This window comes from Osmerus mordax, chromosome 3 (assembly GCF_038355195.1).
Source record: "Osmerus mordax isolate fOsmMor3 chromosome 3, fOsmMor3.pri, whole genome shotgun sequence".
NCBI lineage: Eukaryota > Metazoa > Chordata > Actinopteri > Osmeriformes > Osmeridae > Osmerus > Osmerus mordax.
Window position 1 is genome coordinate 1,650,445 of NC_090052.1, and position 27,275 is coordinate 1,677,719.

General features: G+C 47.1%; 2 protein-coding genes across 2 annotated transcripts in view; both read left to right on the top strand.

Annotated features, from left to right (window-relative positions):
• Positions 1 to 4,849: 4,849 nt before the first annotated feature.
• prf1.3 (perforin 1.3) lies at positions 4,850 to 7,170 on the top strand. Its single transcript, XM_067231888.1, has 3 exons — positions 4,850 to 5,379; positions 5,659 to 6,528; positions 6,867 to 7,170. The coding sequence occupies exons 1-3, from the start codon at positions 4,850 to 4,852 to the stop codon at positions 7,168 to 7,170; spliced, it is 1,704 nt and encodes a 567-aa protein (XP_067087989.1).
• Positions 7,171 to 9,302: 2,132 nt separating this feature from the next.
• LOC136939313 (syntaxin-1B-like) overlaps positions 9,303 to 27,275 on the top strand; it is a 33,842-nt gene continuing 15,869 nt past the window's right edge. The window contains 2 exon segments of the mRNA XM_067232058.1: positions 9,303 to 9,431; positions 26,801 to 26,875. Of these exon segments, the coding sequence (XP_067088159.1) occupies positions 9,402 to 9,431; positions 26,801 to 26,875 (105 nt within the window). The 5' untranslated portion in view covers positions 9,303 to 9,401.

The window sequence follows — 27,275 nt, forward strand, 5'->3', positions numbered from 1 at the left end:
TACAGTTTTAGCAGTTTTCTCAATTTTTATGAAGGCTAACAGGTCAAGTAGAGAGGGAGAACAGAGAGACTAGTCGATGTTATTGACCAAACAATAGAGCTCATTATCTCGTTCACAGCAGAAGCTGCAACGACACCAGCATTAACATACCGCAGTCCTGAAGGAATTGATTTAACTGTTCATGTCATATACTGCTCTATAATTAGCTTCTTATGCTGGCATCACAATAATAGATCTCCGAGGTTGCTGCACATTGAAATCTAACGATGTCTGTTTACAGTCCAAACCCAGTTTCCTCTGTTGGTTCCTGTTGCTGCACGCTGTGGGCCTGAATAAAGATGACAGAGTATGTTGAGCACATCGATACTTGAGAAGATGTCCTCCATTCTACAACCATGGATAAATGAGGCCCTCTCTTCTCCTCTAGCTGAGAGGATGCAGTCACAGTGATGGACGGACACGGCTGTTTGGCTCTCCAGCCCCGGTTCTCGTTTACATTTAGTCATTTAGCAGACGCTCTTATCCAGAGCGACTTACAGTAAGTACAGGGACATTCTCCCCCAAGGCAAGTAGGGTGAAGTGCCTTGCCCAAGGACACAACGTCATTTGTCACGGCCGGGAATCGAACCAGCAACATTCTGATTACTAGCCCGATTCCCTAACCGCTCAGCCACCTGACTCCCTCGTTGTGATGTGTTCGCCAAGTCTCTCCCTCAACTGGTCATAGACAAGTGGCCAATATCTGCCAAGATAGGGGGGGGGGGGGGGTCCACACATATTCATGATGTCTGGACTCTCCTGCTAAATGCAGCCCTGATATCGCCATGGCATCAGTTAATCTCATAACCTTGCCAGAGCCGAGACGCGGTTATCAGCGCCATCAAAGACTTTCCTCATGCCTCACGGAATTTAATGACAGATTCACCTTTTATTACCAAACATCTGAAGATAGAGGACTCTCCCTAATCAAACATGAGAGGGACTCGCCCAATCTCAATTTACCCCCACCCCTTATCGTCCTAACCTTCAACCCTGCAACCCAAGGTGAAAAACTCAATTTTCAAGAGGACCGAGGGTGTTGTTCACTTCCTTGCCCTCTAGGGGGTGCAGGGCCAGCAGATGAACCACTGGAGGGGATTGGCCGATGGACAAAGGGTGAGAGTAATGAATGTGTGACCAAGAAGGCGTGTCGGCAAGCCATGAAGGGACAATGCAACACACCCTCGCACCCACACATACACACCCTCGCACCCACACATACACACCCTCGCACCCACACATACAAGCAGACCATTGGTCACCTCCGGTAATGGTTGCAGTGCATTGTGGGTCCAGCTGGGCCGTGAGAGGGCTGCACCAAGGTGATAAGGGAGGGGACATGTTTGACATAGGTCTGATTGTAGGTTTATGATCACTAATTGTTATTGGGACGTAGGTTGGGGAAAACCACGGATGAACCTGTCTTTGCTTCGTCACAAATATGCCGGTCCCACCTGTTCCATCTCAGATCTCAGAAGGGTATTTGTGAGAAGACAAAAAATAAACAGTTACCTGTTACTTCGGTAGATTTGTACAGTCGCCGTGCACATTAGACATCAGATATCCCTGTTGTGTGTTCACTAGCTGGCTGTGTGGTGTTGCTTAACCCTCGTGCTGCCTTCGGGTCACATGACTCAAAGGTTCATAACGAACCATCGTTGTGTTTACCCAATTTTACCCAATACAAAAACAAATAAAAATAATTTTCTTTTAACCATTCCAATGTGGGGGGTCTGAGACAGCCCGACAGTTAAAAGAAAATGCTTCACTTTGTTTTTGTATGAGGTAAATTTGTCGCAACACGACGGTGGGTCACAATGACTGATGGGTCAGAATGACCCGAAGATAACACAAGGGTTAAGTAGTTGCGTAGTACAGTTGTGTAGTCAGCCTTGTTGTGTGGCTGTCAGCAAAGTGCTCCAGTGTGCTGAGGAGTCAGTAGAGGACTGCAGTGGGCACCAGGCCACTGCTCAGGCTCTCTGGAAAAGAGGTGGGCGGCTTTGGCCGCTACCTGAACGGAACTATAAATCTCTCCGTCTGAGGGGGTTGTTGCCAAGCCTCTGTTCCCAGGTCAGACGGACTCAAAGGCCCAGGAGGTGGGGTTACAGCACTGTTGTGTGTAGTTTACGATCTAAGAATACTTTTCGCACATGTCTTGTTTTACGTTTAGAAGCCAGCTCAGCAGCGATAGGGGGAGTGGGGAAGCAGGGGGTTTGTTGTCCGGTTGTTTATCCTAACAACTCAGAGAATGGAGCGAGGCTTCTGCTTATTGTGAATCGAGAGGAATGACACACTCAAACGAGAGGCTTCTCTTTGCCCTTGGAAAGAAAAGGAACTGAACCTTTAAGCGAGCGACTAAATAAGATGCCGCCTCAACACAAGTTGAGGTGTGACGGTTTTTCAACTTTTCTGCAGCGTCGTATTTTCTTAGTATCCTCCCCTTTGACAAAAAGCACAGCCGAGAAAGTACACAAGCACACACACACACAGAAAAACACACATATATACGAACAAGCACCCACACACACACAAGCACACACACCAAACAAGCACACACACGTAGAATGTTTGATTTTGAAACCAGATATACTACAAACTCTTTAACCAGAAATACTACTAATAGGCCTATCCAAAGAGCATTCAGCATGTAGAGAACGTATTCGTCAGTATGACTGGTTTGACAAGGCAAAGGCATCTTCATTCCCTTTCAATTTGAAGCTCTCAAAAAACCTGAAATACTGTCCATATGTCCATACTCCCAGAAATAACCAGGAGTAGAGCTACATTCAATAATATCTGCACTTTATTACTTATACACAGCCTACCTTTAGGATACAATGAAAACTTGCAATACCACAAATCGCTGAGTTCATTCGTGCATTTGTGTTTTTATTCTCAATACTGAGAACAAGTTTCATCCATCAAAAGGGAAAAAGGACTCAGGGGAGAGTGTGTGCTGTTCAAAAGAAGCTGTTTAGGGTTCAATGTCTCAGCTCAGAGTTTTAGCATGGGTGTGTTGCTGTATCGACACCAACTGTCTCTAACAGTCTAACTGTCTACAGACAAATGAGACACATCAATACCTGTGTATCCGCTGAGAGATTCCAACAAACGTGTAGCATTTGTGTGGTGATATACACTCACCAGCCAGACCCAGTTGAGCCATAACTACATTTAGTCATTTAACAGACGCTCTTATCCAGAGCGACTTACAGTAAGTACTGGGACATTCCCCCCGAGGCAAGTAGGGTGAAGTGCCTTGCCCAAGGACACAATGTCATTTTGGCACGGCCAGGAATCAAACCAGCAACCTTCTGATTAATAGCCCGACTCCCTAACCGCTCAGCCATCTGATCCCCAACTACTGCAGTGTTTATCCACTGCAGTACAGCAGTCAAGGCATGAAGGTGGAGATGAAGGTGGAGATGACAGCTACTGACGGGTCAATTGAAATGTGCATCGTTGATGAATCATTTGACATTGTCAGATTTTAGAGTCTCGAGCATGAATGTTTCATCGTGTAAATGACCGAGGGTCTGTGCGTTTAGAGTCCAGCCTGTCCCAACTACAACTCTGAGGTAAAGGAGACGTGGGTTCTAAGGACGGTTTCACCGGACTGTCAGAATGTTCTGTTCCAGTGTGTGGAAGGGTGAGGAACAGTGTGTTAGAGAATGAGAGAGCAGAGAACATCAGGATGGGGAGTGTGACTACAGAAAGTGCATACATGTGTCATTTGAAGGCTTGAGCTGAACTGTGGTTTTGACCAGTTTGGCCACCGCCCTCTGACAAACGTAGTACATAAAGATACATAAAGAAGGTTTTACTTCACTGATATGATTCCTTTTGACCCACATGAACATACCATTGACCATAATAGGTAAGTTTGACTGATACAATGTAACTCAATACTATTATATTCTGTCATTTTAATCTGTAAATTGGTGCAACTGGTTTTACATGGATTTCATGTGAATATTATATCTGAACTTTTTTGTCAGTGTGATTTAATTATTATATCAATATAATTGTATAATAATATACATTATTATTATTATAGTTCACTTATGAAGCTTCAGACTTTATTGCACATGCACTAGAGTCAACTGACTCAACCTGTTTTAGAGTTAGAATGAATTTGTAAAAATAATGACTAAACATGATCATAGATTTCCTATATCGCTGTGATCAAGTTGTTGCTTTAAGTCCGAAGCCAAGTTATTTGAATGCATGACTTTTAGTAATGTATACAGTAATGTATACAGCACACTATGGTTGGTTTGCAGTATGTCTGTGTTGCTACGGCTTCCCTCTCTGGGTCATCTGGATCAGACATGCACCTGGCAGCATGATCGTTTCAGTGCATTTATGAATACTTTCCCCGTGCAAATCTTTGGTAACATATTACATTTGTATTTCATATTATTGTTATTCGTATTATAACACACCAAAAATGGACGAAACCAAAAATCCCTCTCCTCCTATACAAGAAACAACTTAACCCTTGTGTTATCTTCGGGTCATTCTGACCCATCAGTCATTGTGACCCACCGTCGTATTGCGACAACTTTACCGCATACAAAAACAAAGTGAAGCATTTTCTTTTAACCGTCGGGCTGTCTCAGACCCCCCACATTGCGAAAATGGAAAGAAAATTATTTTTATTTGTTTTTGAATAAAATTGGGTAAACACAACGATGGTTCGTTATGAACCTTTGGGTCATGTGACCCGAAGGCAGCACGAGGGTTAAAAGCCAATAAAATCAGTTTCTCCTCCTGATGCTCAGTTTCACCCCTCCTCTCCATCCCAGCCATGCCTTCCCTTCCTCTGCTCCTCCTCCTCCTCCTCCTCCTCCTCCTCTTCACCCCTCCGTCCGGAGGCTGCCACTCGGGCACCTTCACCGAGTGTCATGCGGCTCAGTTCGTCCCCGGGCACAACCTGGTGGGCGAGGGCTTCGACATCGTCAAGATGCAGACGTCCGGCGCCTACGTGGTGGACGTCAGGAACTTCATGGACGGCAGCGGACACAAGGCCAACTGCACGCTGTGCCACAACAGACTGATGAACCAGACACAGAAGCTGCCCTTGTCGGTGGTGGACTGGCGCATCAAGGTGCTGTGCCGTCGCAGCCTGAGCAGCAAGATGTTTGAGTCGAGCATGTCCGTCGTGAAGGAGAGCAGCACGTCCACCAGTGTGAGCTGGAAGGTGGGTCTGGGACTTCCAGGCGTGGGAGGACTGGCAGTTGGAGGAACACACTCCAAGTCGTCCTCGTTCGCCCAGAGTCACTCCCGCAAGGACAAGTACTCCTTCACATCCCACGAGTTCAAATGCAAGTATTACACGTGAGTGATTTTGGCACAGTATTTATATTTATGTATAGTAGATATCATCAAGAATATGTATAGATATTTACATGGTTACGTTTTTCGACTTGCGTATTTCGTGTCGGATTCCAGAATAATGTATTTTGGTTAAATCAGTCTCAAATTGCTTAAACAGTTACGTTCTTGCCAATGCTTTTTTTTAAATCTATGACGTCATTTCTGTATTAAGTCCTTTCTAACCAAAAACAATACACCCTCACATTCAAGTCGTCACTGTTTGCTCTCCTGTCCTCGTAGCTTTCGTCTCCACAGCACCCCTCCTCTGGGCAAAGAGTTTCAAGAGGCTCTGAAGAACCTTCCCACCACCATCGAACCGAAGAGCCACAAAGCTTACGACCACTTCCTCTCCATCTTCGGCACCCATTACATCCGCAGGGTGGACCTGGGGGGGCGCGTGCACTCCACCACGGCCGTGCGCACCTGCCAGGCCTCCATGAACGGCCTCTCCACCCACTCTGTCAGCAACTGCCTGGGTGTCGAGGCCAGCGCCGTTATCAAGGGCATCAAAATCAAAGCATCGACCGAATACTGCAAAGCCCAGAGCAAGAAGCTCAAGACAGGCCTCAGCTTCTCAGGGACCTTCTCCGACCGCGTCACCGAGGTCCAAGGCGGCAACGGAGAAGTTGCGGACCTCCTCTTCCAACCCGGTAAACAGTCCAACTACAAGAAGTGGCTCGCATCTCTGAAGACGCTTCCCGGAATGGTCTCCTACCAGCTGAGCTCTCTGCACACGCTGGTGAGGAACAACCCCATCCTGGAGTCGAACCTGCGCACTGCCATCAGAGGCTACATCATGCGCAACGCCATTTCCACCGCCTGTCCGTCCGGGTGCAGCATGGGCCGGCGGAACAAAAACTGTGCGTGTTCGTGCAGCGGGCACAGTCGCGTGAACTCCAACTGCTGCCCCACCAAGCCGGGCATAGGGAGGATGAACGTGACGGTTGTCCGGGCGACGGGGCTCTGGGGGGATTACTTTTCCAAAACGGATGGTTACGTGAAGGTGTTCTACGGCAAGCAAGGAGACGCCACTCCAGTGATATGGAACAATGACTTCCCTGTGTGGAATTTCAAGATACACTTTGGGACGGTGGAGTTGGGGAGCAGAATGTGAGTTTTAAGTTCAGATTCTTGGTAAAACAGTGTTGTTTTCCCACGCTTTGTTTATAGTGGCATTTTAAACATGGCTAGACTTTAAACGACGTTAAGCTGGACATTAGGACACAAGCATTGTTTGTTGGTATTTGCTTGTCAGTGTTCCGATCAAATAATAAAATGGTTTCTGGTTGAAATATGTAAACATATACATGTTCAAGTGCATTTAAAGACAGCGAGTAGGCTAGAAAACCTGAAAAGTAACTAAATGAAATTGTCCCGACTGCAGATTGCTTTAGGAGGGCGCACCTCACACACACCACCTGACACCTTCTCTCCCCCGTCCTTTTCAGACCTGTGAAGTTTGAGGTGTGGGACCGCGACAACGTTTGGAACGACGACCGCCTGGGCACTGCGTCGATCATCCCCACTCAGGGCGTGAACGTCAGCAAGAGGTTCAAGCTGAAACACGGCTCTCTGTACGTGACGATGTCTGTGGTCTGCGGGCCCAGCCTGAAGGGCTCTCTGTGCATTGACTACTCCCCCTCCCCTAGTTCCCTGGATGGGCTGCCTGACCCTGATGCCAGGGCCCCTGGTGGGGACGTGGGGACCTCCTTCCAGCAGGGCCCTGCTGCCCGCAACTCCACCTTCCTGTGAAGAGGAGCTCTGTGGGCACCAGGGACGGGGTGAGGATTACAGGGTGAACGGCCCTGTAGTTTATTTGAAGCGTTGTTAGCTTGGTAGTATGAAACCCTCACTCGGGCTAGAGAAGGGGATGTTGTTTTTGCTTCACACCAGCTTGATGAAGAACGGTTACGTGGTTTTTGCTGATGTTCTGCAGATGGTGAGGACTGTGGTCATGTCCTTAGACACGCACAGAATACGACCACAACTCTCAACGGACAGAGTGGGTGGCCTCTGCCTACAGAGAAAGGAAAAAGCAGCTAAAAATAAAACGTTTTGCGTGCAACTATTTCTGATTGGTGAAGTTTAGATTGAGAATGATATTGTGTTAATTGAACATATTTTCTTCATGTGATTGGTACATAACTGATTTCGATTTTACTTTAAAGGATGTACGTAGCATTACGTAGCATTATGTAGCACTATCCTAGCTCATGCTTGCACTTGTATCTCACCACTGGGTCCCAGCTGACAAACGGTTCATGTTTAAACTTTTCTCCATAGTTTCTCGTGGTTGTTTGTTTTTTTCTTTTTTTTTCTTCACCTTCTGTATTTATGCTTAATGTCATGATTTCACATGTTAATCAGAGAAAATACATTTCCTCACCTGATATGTAACTTTCTATGTTATAATAAACCACATGACAGCAACAGTAATTTTATGATTAATACAATAATCGTGAGGTAGGTGTAGTGACCTTCACATAAATCATGTGATGAATAGTAACATTAGCATAGAAATTCTAGTTAACCATCAACATTAAATAGGGATTTTTAGGATGGGATGTGGCAGATTTTGAATTGTGAGGGGATTTAGTAGAAGCTAGCAGGATTCTGGATGAAAACTGAAGACGACTTTGCACATTTATGACCTACTTTATCAGCAATATAGAGTAATCAAGGTTTCAAAGTAGTAACTCTACTGGATAGTCAATGTCATTGTTTTTTGTAACACACCCAAAACTCTCCTGACATTTGGATCAATATTAGGAGTGTTTTTTGCATATTTATTTAAAGTGTACACATAGTTTTTGACTCAGATCTCAGTGAAAGGGGTTTCAACAATTTTTCTTTTCAGTAAGTATAGCATTCACGTGTCCCACTCTGTTCAAATTGGTTTTCGGTGCTGCCTGTGACGTTTCCTCGTTTATTTAAGGGAAGTATTGTATTATATTTAGAAAATGCAATATTAGTTTCTGAATTAAGTTTTTTTCCCCTTCTCATTTGGATTGACGAGGGAGTGAAGGTGAATTCTAAAAAGGTTCGAAACACACAAATTAGTGACATGGGCCTAAACCATCAGTTATATGACTTTTTTACTCTGTTGGTTGATAGAGCGGTCTTGCCACACACATGCATATACAGCAACCTGATCTCGTTAACATTATCGCAAATTAAATGACCGTAGTCTTATCATGATCTGCAAATAACATATCTGGCACATTTATTAATTACGATCACTAAATCGACACCAGATTGTCTTTAGCTACAGTGGCGTTTGCTATTTCGTAGACAGGACACTACATGCATATGTATGGAAGCAAGCGTGTGGCTAGCGTTGAAAACGTGATTTTTGGTAGAATCACCCATCCAGCATTTATTTAATCTCCTTCTCGGTAGCCTAGACCACCCGCCCATCAAGGAAACCGCTCTTTGGAGAAGAGCACTTGGTTTTAGTTGGCATCTATATTCTGTCATCGGCAACAAATTCCACCGAATGATTTTCATTCACCTGAAACAAACTACAGTTCCCTGGTTGGCATGGAGCGTCAGGCGATTACGCGCTGCAGAGAGACACCGAAGGGGAAAAGGGCGGAGGGGGAGGGGAAGCAGGTAAAATGATGGAGATGGAGCGAGAGAGACCGCGCGTGCGCACGGGGCTCCATCCCTCCGCATCGCTTCTTTTTTTCATCCGTTTTTTTCTGCAGCATCAGTACCGCGCTCGTATTGCATTCGTTTGCTGCTGCTGGAGCCGGAGCGCGCTGCGGGGCGACACTGCACCGCCGAGGAGGACGCACGAGCACCGTACAGGGGGACTAGGAAAAAGGGGGAAAAAAGAGAGAGAAGGTAGCTCACAGGGGACACGCAAACCCCGGGTTTGAATACTAGAAGAAAATATAAAACGGTCGGAATCTTGGACATAAGAAGACAACGAGGGCGAAAATCCTAGGCGATTATAATTTAGCCAACACGGCGGGGAAACAATGAAGGACCGTACGCAAGAACTACGAAGCGTAAGCTTATATTCTTCCATTCCTGCCTTCCTCCTTTACTGGTCCCTCTCTCCTCCTCCCTCCCCAATCCTCACCGCAATCGGGCGTCAGCGCCTGACAATATAGCTTCTAGCTTAGGCATAGCCTAGCCTAGCCTACATCATTGAATTTTATTCACTGAGGATACTAATCTATTTTTATTGTATTGATTTCGGATGTCTTTTTCCTATTTCGGATGTATGTTTCCTTCACTGTTAATAGTGGTGCCCAAGCGTGCTCTGATAGGCTACATGGAACATGACCATGGTGGAAAAAGAGTTCGCTCAAAAATCTTTGTCACAATGCAGTTATAGTCTGTAGGATGATAACTGCATTCACAAGGAAACAAATAAATCCCTTTACCTTCTTAGCTCAATCATCCTAATCAATATAATCTTATGAATGCTTAGTGCTGGCTAATATGGATGGACAGTTGGCCTTAACATGCAAAGCCTGTGAAGATAGTCACACAGAAAGCAATAGCATCTACCCATGTCCGAAAGAAATATTCTCATCAGTAATGCCTCACCAAATGTATATTTTCTCATATCATGGATTGATAGATTAAGTGCATTATAAGGAACTTAAAGAAGTCGATTACGGCGATGTTAGAGGGTCGTATTTTAAGAGTTGACATTTCTGCGACTAGTTTTACTTGAGATCATTAATTGATTTATAAACGAATATTTCACACCAAGGACGGCTGAATCGTAACCCTTTCCTGACACTACGGGGTTCAATCGGGTTCGTTTTGGAGAACCCATGCTATGCCAGCATCTGCAACACAGTCTCGGTGATTCCCTGTGATGGAGAACAACACCACAAACACTTATTTAAAACGAACACGGTTACGAGATAACCTATTGCACAGCAATGACCACCACAATAATTCGAGTTAGCCGAGGTTTTTTGAGTTTATTAAAATAGGTAGCCTATGTGTTCAATTCTCGAGCCAATTCAATCAATGTGAGGCCCGATAGGTTTTTGGCGTTGCCCAGCCTAAAACGACTAGAGATCAATACAGCAGCCTATCCGAAAGGAAACGCCTGGACTCACTGCCGCTCTGCACCTTACCATAGTGTGTGTGCGCGCGCGTGTGTGTCTGTGTGATTTAGTGTAATTGTTTCCAAAAGCACCGTACAGGCTGCAGCAGAGATAAGCTATACCTACTGCACTGCTGAGAACATCAGCAAATTATTCCAACTGCTACGGTCACCGCGATGGTTTTTGGTCAGCAGGTGTACCTATATGGGCTTTTGCTCCGTTTCACTGAAATGCCGAACACAGATACACCTGATCTGGTTGTGCTCATGCCTCGCTGCCCACTGCAGATTATGTTGGTAGACCACGAACATCTATTGGTTATGACGTTCGTGTCTTGGCCGCAGCATAGCCTACATCTAATCGCTTAATGGACGCGTGAATGATATGTTAAGGATTTGTATTTTTAGGTTGTTTCCTTACAAATTAGCGAACGTTTGGGTTTGACCCGGCCCTCCCCCTCCCCTTCCCTATTGGCTCATTTAATATCAAAAGTGAAATAGATAAACCGTCCTATATGTAGACGTTATGGTGTATAATAACCTATTATAATATTAAAAGGTTACAGCAAATCACGTTGCTAATTCCGGTAACAGATGCCGTATCATTTGGTAATAATTGCATTTTATGTAATCATCAACATCACTGTGACGTGTACGTCGCGCTACATCGTCCTTAACCGAACAAGACCCGTGTGTGCACGGGTTTTACCGAATGTGTAGGCCTACGTGTATGAGAGAGCAGAAGAGTGGCCGGCTATATTTACCGGGTCTATATTGTCTATTTCGCTGTATGATAGAAGGCTGGCGCTAGACCGTCGAGGTAGGGGGGTTTAATATCCGTTCCAAGCTCACTGATTATGAATGGGTGAGTGGTCCGGTTGAGGAGAGACATAATTCATGTGAAATTTCACCTCACACCATCAACCAGAGATTAAACTGTTTCTCATCCGACAGCGTTATGTATTTCTCCGGGAAAGGGAGGTTCGGATACAGACTGTGATGGTTCCACCACAGAATTCCTTACTCATAAAAGTAGTATCGATCCTTGTCATTCACACATAGGTAGGCTACACGCTTGCACGCGCGCGCAGGCGCACGCACACATTTGTTCTTCCTTCCTGGCCCCCATATATTTAACGGGATGTTGCCCTTGAAGAAAATAGATCAATATTAATTTAAAAAGTGATTGAATACATTTATATTGTGAGTGTGAATTAACGTCATTAAACACTAAGAGGGTTTGCAGAGCACAACTAAAATGTAATATCTGTGTGTCATCGTAAAACATCACTCTGAGCAGGGTTATGGAGAGAGAGAGTTTGTGTCTGTCTGACTGTAATTCAGGGATGTGCACAACAGTGTACACTGCTATGCTAAACAGTTATTCAGGTTTACTGTAAGATATTTGTTGTCACGGTATCAAGTAGGCTGGGATGGTGCAAGATGGGCGGGGTTCACATGTATTTTAACTGTTGCCAGTCAGAATCATTTAAATGATTTGAACAAGTGGCCCAGCTATGGAGACTCATGGACACTTGCATGTCCACCATACCTATATTAATACACGTTTAACTATGGTAGTATTTGTGTTATTTCTAGGTGATGTTCCTTGATCAAGCCCATTGCTATCATAATATGTTTGAGATGGCTAAATGTTTTTGATTGAGACAGATTTTTTTGTATGAATTTACTGGAATGTTCCTCTGTTATAAATACCCTGTTGCACTCCCCCTATCCTGAAATTCTCCCGTCAAAACCTAAACTATAATCTCGTGTTGAAGATCATTTCTTTCATATCTAATAGCTACATAAGTGAAGCAGTCTGGAAAAACACAGTAGATATCTGATGTAATCTACAGTGAAAAGTCGTAGATATCTGATGTAATCTACAGTACAATACTGTCGATAACTGCAGTAATCTGCTGTAAAAATTAAATTCAAATAAAAACAGCGTTTAATAAGAAGGGTCCCATCTATTGTAATGGACACGAATTGGCCAGAGTGAATTTGAACCCCCGCCTGACCTCATGCCCTCAGCCCACAGGCACCAGAGCCATGCCACGGCACAGCACCAATGACAACAGCAGACAATTGGTTACCCTGCTGCCGTGTTAGTGCGGTGATACGTCCTCCTGGCTCGTGCTTGTGGTTCTCCTTGAGCCTTTGCAAGGGCAAGGGCCTCTCCCTGACCTCCACGACCTGCACAAGAGACCTCTGGGTTGTGGGACTACAGCCCATCGTTTCCAGTCAGCGCCACGATTTTGTCATTCGTCCGGACCCAGACCTGTCACTGAGAGATATTTTGTAAGAAACCGGTGCTTCTCTGGGAGTAAGCCTGGGACTGAGACTGAGATAAGGGAGTCTCCGGGGACCACGCAACATTCATCTTTGACATGTGGTCATGTGTAGGCCGGCTGTGACCCTCCCGTAACAGATTTGATCTGAATCATATCATTCAGATGTTCTCAAATCCGTTCTCCCCTACGTGACGTTCTGTGTTAATGTCATTAGAAAACCCCCCAGACAGCACATTTTACAGCTCAGATGCTTCGGAGTTTGGTTCTCTGGTCTCATCCATCCCCACCAGAGGAATGAGAGCGCAGATTACAGGACCGCTGGTGTACCACGACGGCATGCATTACAATGCAAGATCATTCATGGGCAAGATGACCAAAACCATTCCTTCTCCTCATCTCATCTCAAATAATCTCATCTCAAAGAGGCTGACTCCCCCCCCCACCCCACCCCCACTAGCCGGCTTCATCAGTCCTTGCACATCTTCACCTGGGGAGAAGGGATGTCTGTCACGTGATTGATGGCAGGATCTGCATGTGCTGGCCCTGTGATGGTCTCAGGAGCCGGAGCGAATCCGTCAGCTGCTCATGTAACATGCATGAGCCCCGCCCCCCGCCCCGCCCCCAACCAGACGCAGCCTGGGAGAGGAGCTCGCAGCTCCGAGGGCCCGGCGTCGTTCGGCGCCTCGGTCCTATCGCCGCGGCGCATCGGGAGAGGGGCAGATTAAGGATAGGTCCGGGATTTTGCATGTGGGTCTGGATCAAACGGCGTCTCAGGGTAACCTATCAAAGCACGTTTGAAAAGGACCCAGAGGAAACTGCGTGTAGGTTCCTGATTCCGCAAGTAGGCTGCTTCATCTACGGCTTTCAGTCAACTAAACTGCGCATGAGATGGAGATTTAGAGATGGAGTGACACTACCTGACTTCACCCTATTAGAGGCCGGCTCCAGTCTTGTCTCCATGGCTCATTCCCCTGGTTTGAGCCTGAGAGTGGAGGATTCTGGGACATTGGGACATTGTGTTCCGTGAGGTCATTCGCTGCCAAGGGCAGCCACCGCCACTGGATAGAAAACCCAGAGCTGTTCATGGGTACCGCACACGCACGCATGCACACACACACGCGTAAAACACACTTACATACAGAAAACAGCACACACACTCTTACTGTGAACCGGAATACTGGTGAAATTCCTTCCTCATAAACCTATGCAGCTTTTAGCCCGCGAGTGATGGTTTTATCTGAAGATCTCAAAGTGATTAAGCTTGACGATGAGGTGGCAGTATTGCCGTGGTTCCACACAGAGGGAAGGCAGGAGACAGGCGGGAGGGTGGGTGAGAGTCCTGCAGCAGAGAAGCCACGTTCTTTTGGCCCACAAATCTTCCTCCAGTAAAGAGTTAATGTTCGTGTACGTGTTCGTTCAAGCTCGCTGGACTTGAATGGGATGCTAGACCCTTTAATGGCGACTGGAATTGTTGGCACCAGTGTGGTGTTATTAATGACCTTCTCAACGAACAGTCACATTTTTAAACTCAGGTAGCACTGGCATTCATTTAACCCTTGTGTTGCCTTCGGATCACATGACCCAAAAGTTCATAACGAACCATCGTTGTGTTTACACAATTTTACCCAATACAAAACAAATACAAATAATTTTCTTTTAACCTTCGCAATGTGGGGGGTCTGAGACAGCCCGACGGTTAAAAGAAAATGCTTCACTTTGTTTTTGTATGCGGTAAAGTTGTCGCAATACGACGGTGGGTCACAATGACTGATGGGTCAGAATGACCCGAAGATAACACAAGGGTTAAGGCTTTTGTCCCATTCAACTATTATAATGTTGAAGACATTTGATTGTGAGACATCTTTTATAAAGGTTAACCATGAATCAGCCCACGTCAGAAGGACTTTGAAGTCCTTTTAATATTTGTTACCCACCACTCTGACTGACTGTGAGATGCTATTTTTCTTTCTGATTTTCAGCTACTTGCATGTGTCTGGTTTCTCATATGAATAATGTCTGTGGGTTTGGAGTGACTCTGCCAAGCCTATCATATTCAGGTGGTCCGGAAGCTCATTGGTAGTCTTTTATTTCTTTACTGTAAATGTCTGAGACTGAGTTGTGACCTGACAGGAAATGAAGTGAGGGCCTCACACCGACAGCTCTGTGGAGCACACAGACGTTTACGGGTTTGGATTTTGCTCAGTTGAAACAACAGTCCTTGGATGTTTTCCCAGCTTTTGAGACAACTAAATCCTTTAAAATGAGTAATCGAATAATTCATACTTAGTCATTTGGCTTCTGTGTATCTGCTAGAAAGAATAGCTTGCAGTTTTACTGTAAATGTCATTGCGGAAAATTCTTGACTTGCTGATCAGGCATTTCAGTCGGCGTACTTCTCTGCCAACAACTTCAGCCTCTAAATGAACCTGATAAGTGATTAGTCTGCATGGACTGAGTTCTGATCTCAGAGCTTTATATAGTTTGACAGAATGATAGAGGCTGAAATCTGGCCGAACATGCATACATCAAGGCTTGGGCCTGGGCACATGAGAAGAATCAAAAGGGTCAGGTTGCAACTGCTAAAGATGTCCCTGACCAGTGATCCTCCCACAGATCATGTAACATTTGAACATGATCAGAGGTACAGTAACTTAGAGTTTACAGTTGGCTGACTCCACCCAGATACCTCGTTGTTTGGCAGTCAGAGATGATGAGAGAGAGAGAGAGAGACAGAAAGAGAGAGAGAGAGGGAGCGACAGAGACAGAGAGAGAGGGAGAGAGAGAGATAGAAAGAAAGAGAGAGACATAGAAAGCGAAAGAGAGATAGAAAGAGAGAGAGATTAAAGATTAGGACACTACACCTCATGAAGCAGTGCTCTGGAATCAGGAAGGACTCCTTCAAGTATTGAAGTTTCAAAACATTTTTACACATGATTAAAGAAAGAGCTGGCTGAGAATTGTTTTCATCTGAAATCAGTTCATATTAATTGCATTCTTTTATGATGATACGTCAGTAAAACATTTGACTTTCAATTAAATATTGAGTAGATTATCTCTTGCGGTGTCAATGAACATGACCTCCATTCCAGATCTTCTAAAATTGCTAGTTGCTTTGCGACAGTTCAGGAAGGTCAGATGGATGTTCTCATGTTCGAGGGGAAAGAGGTCATTGCTTTGGCTTTCGGGTTAATGAAAGATTAAATTGCTATTTGATTGGAAGGTAACGGATCAGTGTAAGAAATATTAACAAGCCTGCATCTTGATGACAGTACACACAATTCATATATTAAATTACAACCATAGTGCATTAACACTACAGTACATTCACAACAATCGGACAACATAAGGTCACCCTAGAATGTTGAAGGAATTCTTCGAATCAAGTCCATCGTCGTTTCACACACAGATCACTGAGATGTCATGTCACTGTTTCCTAATAAATACTCCCTGATCTCTCACAATCTGAGTTCGACATTTTGCTTTTGTGCTTGGCTTTCGTATGTGAACAAACACTACACGTAGTGCTGCTCACTCCCATTGCGAGGGTATTCCTGAGTGCTGTGTGTGGACGTGTGGCGTACTCTGGTGTTCAGAGAGCCAAGCCTCCGTCTGGTGGCCTGATTGATGCATTGACGTTCCTGAGGCTGTCTCGTGTTGAATATGTAATTGATCACAGATTTCCTCCCACATTCATGAGCTGTGGGAGAAATAAGACAGGACGGTACATCGTCTGGGGAATTTGGTGAGGCAGCAAGTGAGGCAGCAAGTGAGGCAGCAACGGTCGATCAATCAATAGCCCAATACAGCTTCATCTTCCTAATTGGCAATTTGCTCTAAGCCGGGAAAAAAAAACATACATTAACAGCACATATTCTCTAGCGACATGAATAAGATACAGCAGAGAGAACCCGGCATAGTTGGATATTTGTAAAAAGAAGAAGCTGGGTGCTTCAGAACCGTGTGACTAGTGTGTGTGTGTGTGTGTGTGTGTGTCGAACCACACTTCACACTTGCTGTTATGTATTGATTAAATGACTCATGGAATTCTGGGAATTGGTTACGTTGTAATGTCTTGAAAAGGCCTTGGCAGCTACTGCAACCTGTCTCTGTTTCTCATCTGTGATCCCCCAGGGAGGCAGAGCTGGGGGGGGGGGGGGGGGGGGGAGGGGGGGGGGGGGGGGGAGGGGGGGGAGGGGGGGCGGGGGGGGGGTCTTGGCAGGGTCTGGGGAACCTGAGTCAGAGCGATGGTGTACAGCCTCATGCCCACATTCGTCACATTTCCTGTCACACTGTAAAGCATACCTGATGAATGCCTGGCAGAGACATACAGTACTGGGCAAAAGTCTTGGGCAAAACAATAAAAATAAATGCTTCACGAAATAATTAAAAGAAAAAGCTGAATACAGAATACAGAAGACATTTTTTTTTTTTTTCGAGACAATATTAATGTACAAATTCTTAGGTGCCTAAGACTTCACCACAGTACTGCATATGTATACATAATCAGTTTTAACATTATTTTACACTATTTTGACAAAATAGTTAATTGTTTATGTTCAATATTTGTGGTCTGCACTCAGGCCAAAACACCCATACTAGGGTTTGGATTTGATGTTGCGATTATTGATCGCCACACTTCTGTGTATCCCTCCACATGTGTGCTGATGACAACCTGTGACAAGAGCCATCAGACCAGATCTATTTTGGTTCAATAAATTAATTTGAATATATAGATATAACTGCCATTTTGTAAGTTGTCTCCCTAATATTACTTCCACTAATTTGATTAATGTGCTATTCAATCTATGAGTGCATTGATTTGAGAAGTTTTTTTAATTAAATGAATTCACACGTAGCTCCTTCTCTATGCTTGATGTTTTCCCGTGCAAATAATCACCACTGTGTCAACGCTCCTCTCTGGTTTGTTAGACTTGTTGTGAACAAGTTCATGGAGTTGTAGTCCATTCTTTAGCAGTCCCACATCTGGGAATTGTAGTCCAGTCTGTCCCAGGGCCTGTGGCTGCTGCATTCCTGGTTCAGCCCGCTGCTCTCACATCCTGACCTTGTTTGTTACTTCACTTAAGATGCTCCCCTGGGTTTATGTTGAGTCAGTCTGGAAACCTTGCGTTCCTTTCGGAGCATCCCTGCTCCGTTCCTCCTCCATTATTGCGCGCCTCCATTTTATCCCAAGAAACTCATGCAGCATCACAATGTTGGCTGATAAAAATAAATAAACATCAACATGGAGACTGAATAACAAAGCTGACACGGTCCGACTGACAAACTGACAAACAAACAAACAAAACTCGTTTTCCTTCCGGTCGGGAGAGGTCTTCCTGGATAGCCAGGGATGGGGTGGATGGAGACCAGCCCTAACCTCTCCCCGGTACCTCAGCTCGGCTCGTGCTCTTCCCCAGGTACCTGTGGGGAGGCCATGTTGTGGAACACGAGAAGCTGCTAAGATGCTAAGTGATAGCAGCAGGGCCCTCGTTGGGAAAAGTGTTTCTTCCTGATCTCCCTGGTCCCTCTGCGTGAAGATCTCGACAACCCTCCATCTCTCCGCCATCCCTCCTTCCCTCCATATCTCCTCCATCTCACCTCCATCCCTCGATCTCTCCTCCATCCCTCCTTCCCTCCATATCTCCTCCATCCCTCCATCTCACCTCCATCCCTCGATCTCTCCTCCATCCCTCCTTCCCTCCATCTCTCCTCCATCCCTCCATCTCTCCTCCATCCCTCCTTCCCTCCATCTCTCCTCCATCCCTCCTTCCCTCCATCTCTCCTCCATCCCTCCATCTCTCCTCCATCCCTCCTTCCCTCCATCTCTCCTCCATCCCTCCATTTATTCATTCCTCCTACCACCATTCCTCCATTCCTTCATCCCTCCTTTCCTCCATTCTTCCATCCCTCTCTCCATCCCTCCTTCCCTCCATTTCTCCTCCATCCCTCGATCTCTCCTCCATCCCTCCTTCCCTCCATCTCTCCTCCATCCCTCCTTCCCTCCATCTCTCCTCCATCCCTCCATCTCTCCTCCATCCCTCCTTCCCTCCATCTCTCCTCCATCCCTCCATTTATTCATTCCTCCTACCACCATTCCTCCATTCCTTCATCCCTCCTTTCCTCCATCTCTCCTCCATCCCTCCATTTATTCATTCCTCCTACCACCATTCCTCCATTCCTTCATCCCTCCTTTCCTCAATCTCTCCTCCATCCCTCCATTTATTCATTCCTCCTACCACCATTCCTCCATTCCTTCATCCCTCCTTTCCTCCATTCTTCCATCCCTCTCTCCATCCCTCCTTCCCTCCATTTCTCCTCCATCCCTCCTTCCCTCCATATCTCCTCCATCCCTCCATCTCTCCTCCATCCCTCCATTTATTCATCCCTCCTATCACCATTCCTCCATTCCTTCATCCCTCCGTCCCTCCATTCTTCCATCCCTCTCTCCATCCCTCCATTCCTTCATCCCTCCATCCCTAGAGGTTACCAGGATGAGTTGACGGTTGGATAATGCCTGTCCAATCGCACAGATGGACCATGGGGAGGGCAAGATGCATGTGGCATTAGTATTCACCCCCGCACCTGAGGTCACCCAGCCTTATATAACTCTGGCTGACAGGGAGCTGAAAGGTGGGGTTGTGATGGAGGGGTGGAGGGGTGGGTACAGTGATGACCCAGGAGATGGATCGTCATTCCTGTCCTCACATGAAAATTAGAACACATTTTTGTATTTTTTTTCTTCTTCTTTTTTTTGGAGATGGTAACAGATGCTGTTTAACCCACATCCTGTGTGGTAGCTACAACCGCTCTCCCCTCCCCCACACACTCTCTCCATCTCCCTCCCTCTCTCTCTCACTACCCTCCCCCACACACTCTCTCCATCTCCTCCTGCGTCCCCTCCCCCACAGCCTCTCCTCTCTCTTGACCCCTCCCTCATCCTCTCCCCTCCTTCCCTCTCCCTGCTGCAGGGTTGAAACAGTCAGAGCGCAGTCAGTCAAATTAATCAGATTAATATGCACACAAACACGCGTGTACACATATGTGTGCTCATTCTCACTAACAGGCGTGCTTCGCTCACACACAGAGAGAGAAAGAGAGAGTGTTAAGTGAGCCAGTGGATGAAGCTCCCCTGTAGCATCATCGGCTCAGGACGACACCCAGACACGCCGGGCTCCTGCAAGCTCTGCCGGGTGTGTGGACGATCCCGTCGCGTCACAGGTCCTGGAGCTGCCGTTGACAGGGGCGTCAGAAGCCTGTTGCCCCAAAGTAGGACGGGATAGAATCACGTGACACGTCAGAATACAAGGCAGTAGAATCCCGTTGAGGAGAGATAGGCTGCCTTCGACGCAGTCCTCGACCGCTTGTGGGAAGCCGGGAGTGTGTCGGGTGATTACTGTGGACAGTGTCGAAACGGCATGCTCCTGGACTTACATTTACATTTAGTCATTTAGCAGACGCTCTTATCCAGAGCAACTTACAGTAAGTACGGGGACATTCCCCCGAGGCAAGTAGGGTGAAGTGCCTTGCCCAAGGACACAACGTCAGTTGGCATGACCGGGAATCGAACTGGCAACCTTCGGATTACCAGCCCGATTCCCTCAGCGCTCAGCCACCTGACTCCTGACTCCTGTCTTCCCGCTCATAAGGAAGGTTAGACCTTTGAGCTGAGGGTTGGTCCACTGTCATCTTGGTGTTGGCGTGTAGGAGGCGATCAATAATGGATGGGATGGGCTTCCATGCAAGGTGTGGGTTTATGAATTATGTTGGTTAACTGTGTACAGTATTTGTACTCGCAGTGTGCATTTTTATGTCTTCTTTTTACATACACCCCCCACTCCATCCTCTCTCTCTCTCTCTCTCTCTCTCTCTCTCTCTCTCTCTCTCTCTCTCTCTCTCTCTCTCTCTCTCTCTCTCTCTCTCTCTCTCTCTCTCTCTCTCTCTCTCTCAACATCCACATCACACACACACACTGCCACATACATTCACACAGAGTGCCGAGAGGGATAATTCGTGTTGTATTTTACGTGGACATATTTACTGCAGAGCCAATGTCATGTCCTTTGGTTGGGTCCAGCCCTCTGCTACTGCACCCTTACACCTCCCTGCTCCTCCAGTCAGACAATATGAGACGGAGTCGGCTCTCAAATCCTCCAAAGCAGCTGGTTACATTGTCAACACGGTAGATGAACAGCTAGAGAGAAGCTAGACTCAGCCGTTTTTTTAATTTACAGAAGCTCGGAATCGGTTGTTTTTTTTATACCGCACTCGAATAAAGAAAACTTAAGTTGAGACAATTACTGTCTAGGATTAAATCATTCTGTTCTAAACGTTCTGTTGTTCATCTTGGGTGTCAGTATTCTGACATGCTTGTGGTGTTACTAATTTATATGATGGCCATAAATTCCAACACACCTCAAACCGCAGTTACAGTAAGGTGAAATACACACACACAAACACACACTCTACTGTCGTTGTAGTGTTTACCTGCACCTGACTGTATATATAGTATCTCAGCAACTAAATTGTGACATGCAGATTGCAGATTAGACCGCAGGCTGGATTCTTGGCGAGAATCTTTATAAATATACCGTGACGGAAGCGTGTCCCACTCTGATAGAAAACTCTGCTCAGCTCCGAAGGCTGGAGCTTCCTCTGTGCTGCTCCGGCATGTATGAGGCCGGGCGGCTTCTGACTGCGCAGGGGTGAGTGGCACACACACCCCTCCCCATCTGGGTCACCCAGTCAACACCCTGTAGCACAGCATCCCTGCTTCACCCAGTCAACACCCTGTACCACAGCATCCCTGCTTCACCCAGTCAACACCCTGTACCACAGCATCCCTGCTTCACCCAGTCAACACCCTGTAGCACAGCATCCCTGCTTCACCCAGTCAACACCCTGTACCACAGCATCCCCTGCTTCACCCAGTCAACACCCTGTACCACAGCATCCCTGCTTCACCCAGTCAACACCCTGTAGCACAGCATCCCTGCTTCACCCAGTCAACACCTGTACCACAGCATCCCTTGCTTCACCCAGTCAACACCCTGTACCACAGCATCCCTGCTTCACCCAGTCAACACCCTGTACCACAGCATCCCTGCTTCACCCAGTCAACACCCTGTACCACAGCATCCCTGCTTCACCCAGTCAACACCCTGTAGCACAGCATCCCTGCTTCACCCAACCTGCTTGCCGCCACAGGACTCACAGATCCCTGTTTTTATGTTGAGTTGTTTGTGCAGACTTTGGTTTACTACAGTTTTTCAGCTGCGAGGGGGTAACTTTGAGAATGTTGGGCAGGATTGTGTTACAGTCCAAGATGCGTGTGTGTTTGTTCTGGCCATGTGGAGGAAAGGGCTCGGAGCCACAGCAGGGTTCCCCTGGGAACACGGTAAAATGGTTCCCTCACGAGACCGCCTAGTCCCAGACTCCCAGCCGGGCTGTTCTGCAGTCAGCCCAGCGCTGTCGTACGATGAATGACTGGGCCTTCAAATTCAAACGCACACACGTGGATTTCACGCTAATTCAGGGGGTGATCCGACAATCATCGCATCAGGATTGAAAAAACTAATTCCAGTTATTTCAATCCTAATCCTACGAAAATGTATTTCCAAATATTTTTTACCATTTCCGGTGAGCAGTGTAAATGTCTCCAGCGAGGGTATAGTTGCAGATGGGACTGCAGCGAAGCCTTCTGTCAGACCTCATCTAGACATTATCTGGGACGTCCAGTCACCTCATCCTCTTACGTCACCACCCCCCCCCACTCACCCCCTCCCCCCCCTCGGTGCCCAGCTCAGCCACGCCCCATTAACAGGCACCGCTATACTACTCCTATTGCACCGTTCTCCCAGTTACCGTTGGTTACTGGACTGCGGCCTCCTGGCCCAGTCATCCCGCACCGCTCAGGAGGATGGAGCTGTGAGCGGGCACGGAACAGAGCATGTTGGCAAGCTGAGGGTGGAGATGCTGCCATGGGCCCTGTGCGTGTGTGTGGGGGGGTGTATGAGTGTGTGTGTGTCTGTGTGTGTGTGTGTGCGTGTGTGTATGTGTGTGTGTGACTTTTTGTGTGTGTAAGTGTGTGTGTGTGTGACTGTGTATGTGTGTGGGTGTGTGTGTGTGTGGGGGGGGGGGTGTATGAGTGAGTGTGTGTCTGTGTGTGTGTGTGTGTGCGTGTGTGTGTGTGACTTTTTGTGTGTGTATGTGTGTGTGTGACTGTGTGGAGTGTGTGTGTGTGTGTGTGTGTGGTGGGGGTCGAGAGGGGTGGAGGATGTCGGAGGGTTACTGCTGAGTCTGGGTGGGGTGAGGATACAGACAAATATAGCCTCTCTACTGCTGTACGGAACCTGACTGTGACCAGGGAAATGCTGCCAGGCGCTGAATGGCCCGTGTTCTCTGTCACTCAGCAGACAGATTCAACCCTGTTCAACAGCAGATTGTGTTCACTGACATTACTCATAATGTGCTTTATTAACAGGTGAGACCTCTTTTAACAGGTGAGACCTTCATATACAGTGTGAATACACTTTGGTTGCACTGTAAAAAACGAACAAAAATAGCACTGTAAAGTGTTAATCATATGGTGATAATATGGTGATGAAATCACATTAGTTCTTAGTTGAATTAAACCGTTTTAGAAAACGGAAACTAGAGCAGTTGATATTCACAGAATCACTAAGCTACAGGCTGATTGTTTACATGGATGCTTGTATGTGTACCTCTCTGTTGTTATGTGAGCTAAACACACACAAACACATATGCACACGTACAAACACACTTGCATACACACACACAAACTGGGACTGATGTGAGGTGATTGCTCGCAAACATATGTATCTGCTTAAGCCAAGCTATTTATGGAAATATTGATTGTCTAGCATGTAGCCAAGATACTCGCATGATACGAGGTGGTGGAAGGACTCGGAACAATAGTAGATATCACGAATAGTGAAACATGAGATATTGGTCTGATAATGTAAAATATTTTCAGAATCATATTCTGGACGATTGCCTCATTTGAATCTCAATGGTTTTTCCCCTTGGAGTCCTTCTTGAAAATGTATTCCATCTGTAGCATTTTTAGTCCACATGTAGGCTTATTTTTCATCTCCAATACATTTCCAGTGCTACACCAGTGCTTGCTTGTGTGGGTGTGTATCCTTGTGGCTGGTTAACAAGAAATGGCAGAGTTAATCCAGAATTAGCCTATCGGTTAAATTCGAGGATTTTAACTGTAATAAATCGCCTATAATGATTCCTGGTAGAACCTGGGGCTCCTTCAGTTCTGTGTGGCAGCAACCGCGGTGTTGGTGTGCAGAACGCAGCTAGATCTGCTTTTAGCTGTTGAATAATGCAGAGGAAATGGACAGAATATTTTACCTCAGGGGAGGAAGAGATCTGATTATCATCAGCACCGTCGGGAATACACGGATGGAACCGAGGACTGTTAAAGAGGAGGACGTTCTGTGTGACGTTGTGAAAGTTTCCAGAACTTTCAGCTGTTTCCCCCGCTACTTTTAGATCACAGAATCACAGTCCTCATGTTTCTTTTGTCATTTTTTGACATTAATTAGAAGTCATCCATAAACGTTAAGTAGACACCGACCTAAACCACGTATACGGAGACACGAACCGTAGTGATCTAAGTCTACGTGCAGCCTTTCTCAACCCTGGTCCTTAGGGACCCCCTGTCCTGCATGTTTCTAGGTGTTTCCCTGCTCCAACATACCTGGTTCAAATGAACGGGTCGTTACCAGGCTTCTGCTGAGTTTACATTTCTTTTAATCAGGCGTCATTTCAAGCAGGTGTGCTGGAATTGGGAAACATCTAAAACATGCAGGGCAGGGAGTCCCGAGGACCAGGGTTGAGAAAGGCTGCCCTAGAGCACCCTGAAGGCTGTCTAACACAGTGGTTCCCAACCCTGGTCCTCGGGGCTCCCCTGTCCTGCATGTTTTAGATGTTTCCCTGCTCCAACACACCTGATTCAAATGAACGGTCATAAGCAGGCTTCTGCAGAGCTGGATAACGACCCATTCATTTGAACCAGGTGTGTTGGAGCAGGGAAACATCTTGAACATGCAGGACAGTGGGCCTGAGGACCGGGGTTGGGAACCACTGGTGTAACACGCCCCGGTACAGCACAGGCCTCAGACTGAGAGCCGCATTCTCAGTCCCACACATGCAGATGAGAGGCTGTTCCAGAACCGTGGCCCCTGATGGGAACCCAGCGCGGTGTGAACCAACACAGGCTCGTCTGACGGAGGGGCACGCTTCCTGTGGCAGCGCCACCGCTTGTTGATTCTGATTGAACATCGTACGGTTCTCTCGCTTGGATGTTGGCGTGACTATGCGAGACTGCTCCCTCTCTTAAGGCGATCCTGGCTCTGTCACACTGCACATATGGAACAGAGTTTTTTTTTTGTGCCCACAGAGTCCATGTGCAAGGCTTGTTGCACATGGAGCGGCCGTTTTATTTTCGGTGTGAGGGGGCGTTCAGAGATTCTCATTTGTGCGCGAGAGGGATTTCTCTTAAGTAGCTAAAGCTCATCTTTCCAGGATAATACTCCTTTGAGATTATTCCATTTCACAACCTCATGCACAAACTCTATGCCTTTTGACCAAAACCCTGTCTTTTGTCGTGTGACCGCTGCGTCGGACGTCATCGTGAATGCGCGTGTGAATGCGTAAGTTTCCTCTGAGGTCTGACTGGGGCCGCTTCTCTCACGGCAGGCTGGCTGACTTGAGTGTGTCTTGGGGGCAGAGGATGACAGGGGAGGCCAGGGTCACAGTCTGCGGCCTGGAGGCCGAGGGGTGGAGCTGATGTCTTGCTGCAGGGTTGGTAGGAACAGGGGTAGGGGCGGTGGAGGCCTGGAGGCCGGGTGAAGAGAGGCTCACCAGCATCTGAAGGCAGCTAAGGGTTAACTGTCCATTACCATCAGGACTGCAGCACTCCAGTCCCACACCCAGCGGTGCCTGAGTCTGCAGGCTGAGCTCCTCCCCTCCCCTTCCGCTCCCCCCCCACCCCCCCCCCTCCCTCCCCCCCTCCCTCCCTCCCCCCCCTCCCTCCCTGGCTGTCGCCGGCAGGATGCTGGGAGGACTCCGCTCTCCTCCCGTCTGGCCAGCAGACACGGTAACGACGACCAAACATACGAGCTACAGTCCCCCAGTGTGGCTGCCATTTTATAAATTCCTCTGTTTGCCAACAGATGACAGCTCAATTTCTGCTCTTCCACGGTCTTGTTTGCGCGGTGGAATAATGAAATGGCTGTTTCGGACCTTTGTACGACCACGCAGTTGGACGTTTTGGCCATTGTTTATAATACTTGCGTAAAATTCTTGTGTTGTGTCATGGTCATCTCCCTGAAAGGGGGGAAACAACATGGCTGCAAGCCCCTGGAAGCCCCTGGTCTACCTCAGACCAGACATGGCTGCAAGCCCCTGGTCTACCTCAGACCAGTGCCCTTCCTTTCCACTACCATTTATCTCCCTCTTTTACTCTCTCTCTCTTTATTACTTGCTGTCTCTCTTTTTCTTTCTCTCCCCCTTTTTTACTCTCTCACTCTCCCTTTCTCTCCCTCTCTCTTTCTCTCTCTCTCTCTCTCTCCTGACCTTCCTCTGGTCAGTGATGGAGCGAGCGTCATTCTATGTCGTCGAGGGCCCGGTGTGTGTGTGACGTTGGGATCAACCAGACGTTTTCTCCTGGGTCACTCCCAATCCATCACCCAGTGTGACCACCAACAGTCCCAGCCCCCCATGGTCCAATCCAAACTCAATCCCCCCCCCCCCCTCCCCTTTCTCCACACGAGTATGATACACAACAACCATTCTGTTCTACACCCCCTCTAACTTAAACACCCTGTCCGCCACTGTCTGTAGACGTCGCTGTACGTGTTATCTAGAGTGTACACAGGACGCCATGTTCAGAGAGCATGTACACACAGTTCAACCGTAACCAGGGTGATGTGTGGGCAGAGTTTAACCCTGTCCCCCTCTTTCCCCCCCGCTCCAGGCCAAGGACAGCGATGACGATGAGGAGGTGGTCCAGGTGGACCGAGACCACTTCATGGATGAGTTCTTTGAGCAGGTGAGTGAGACCACGTCTGGGAACAGCAGCGACTTTCATAACAGTAAACTAACAGCTGCTGATGACGTACAGCTTGAGGATATGAGCTGCATTTAACGAACGTTAAGCATTTTAACGCTCAGCCTTCGTTCCCTGTTTACAACAGTTATTACAGGATGCTGCACAGGATTAAGAACAACTTACCACACAGGAAACACGCCTTCCATTAAATCAACCGGTTTATTGGCAAATTATTACAAATGCAGTGTTACATTTCAGATGACCTTCAGGAGAGAGACACTAACCTCCCAGTGGGTGGAAGCTTCCTTCCAGCTAGCATCTGACTGGGTTCCACTGTGTGTCAGCGTATTAGCATCACAGACGAGTATTTCTGGAGCGGTTTGGGAGGATTGAACCAGAG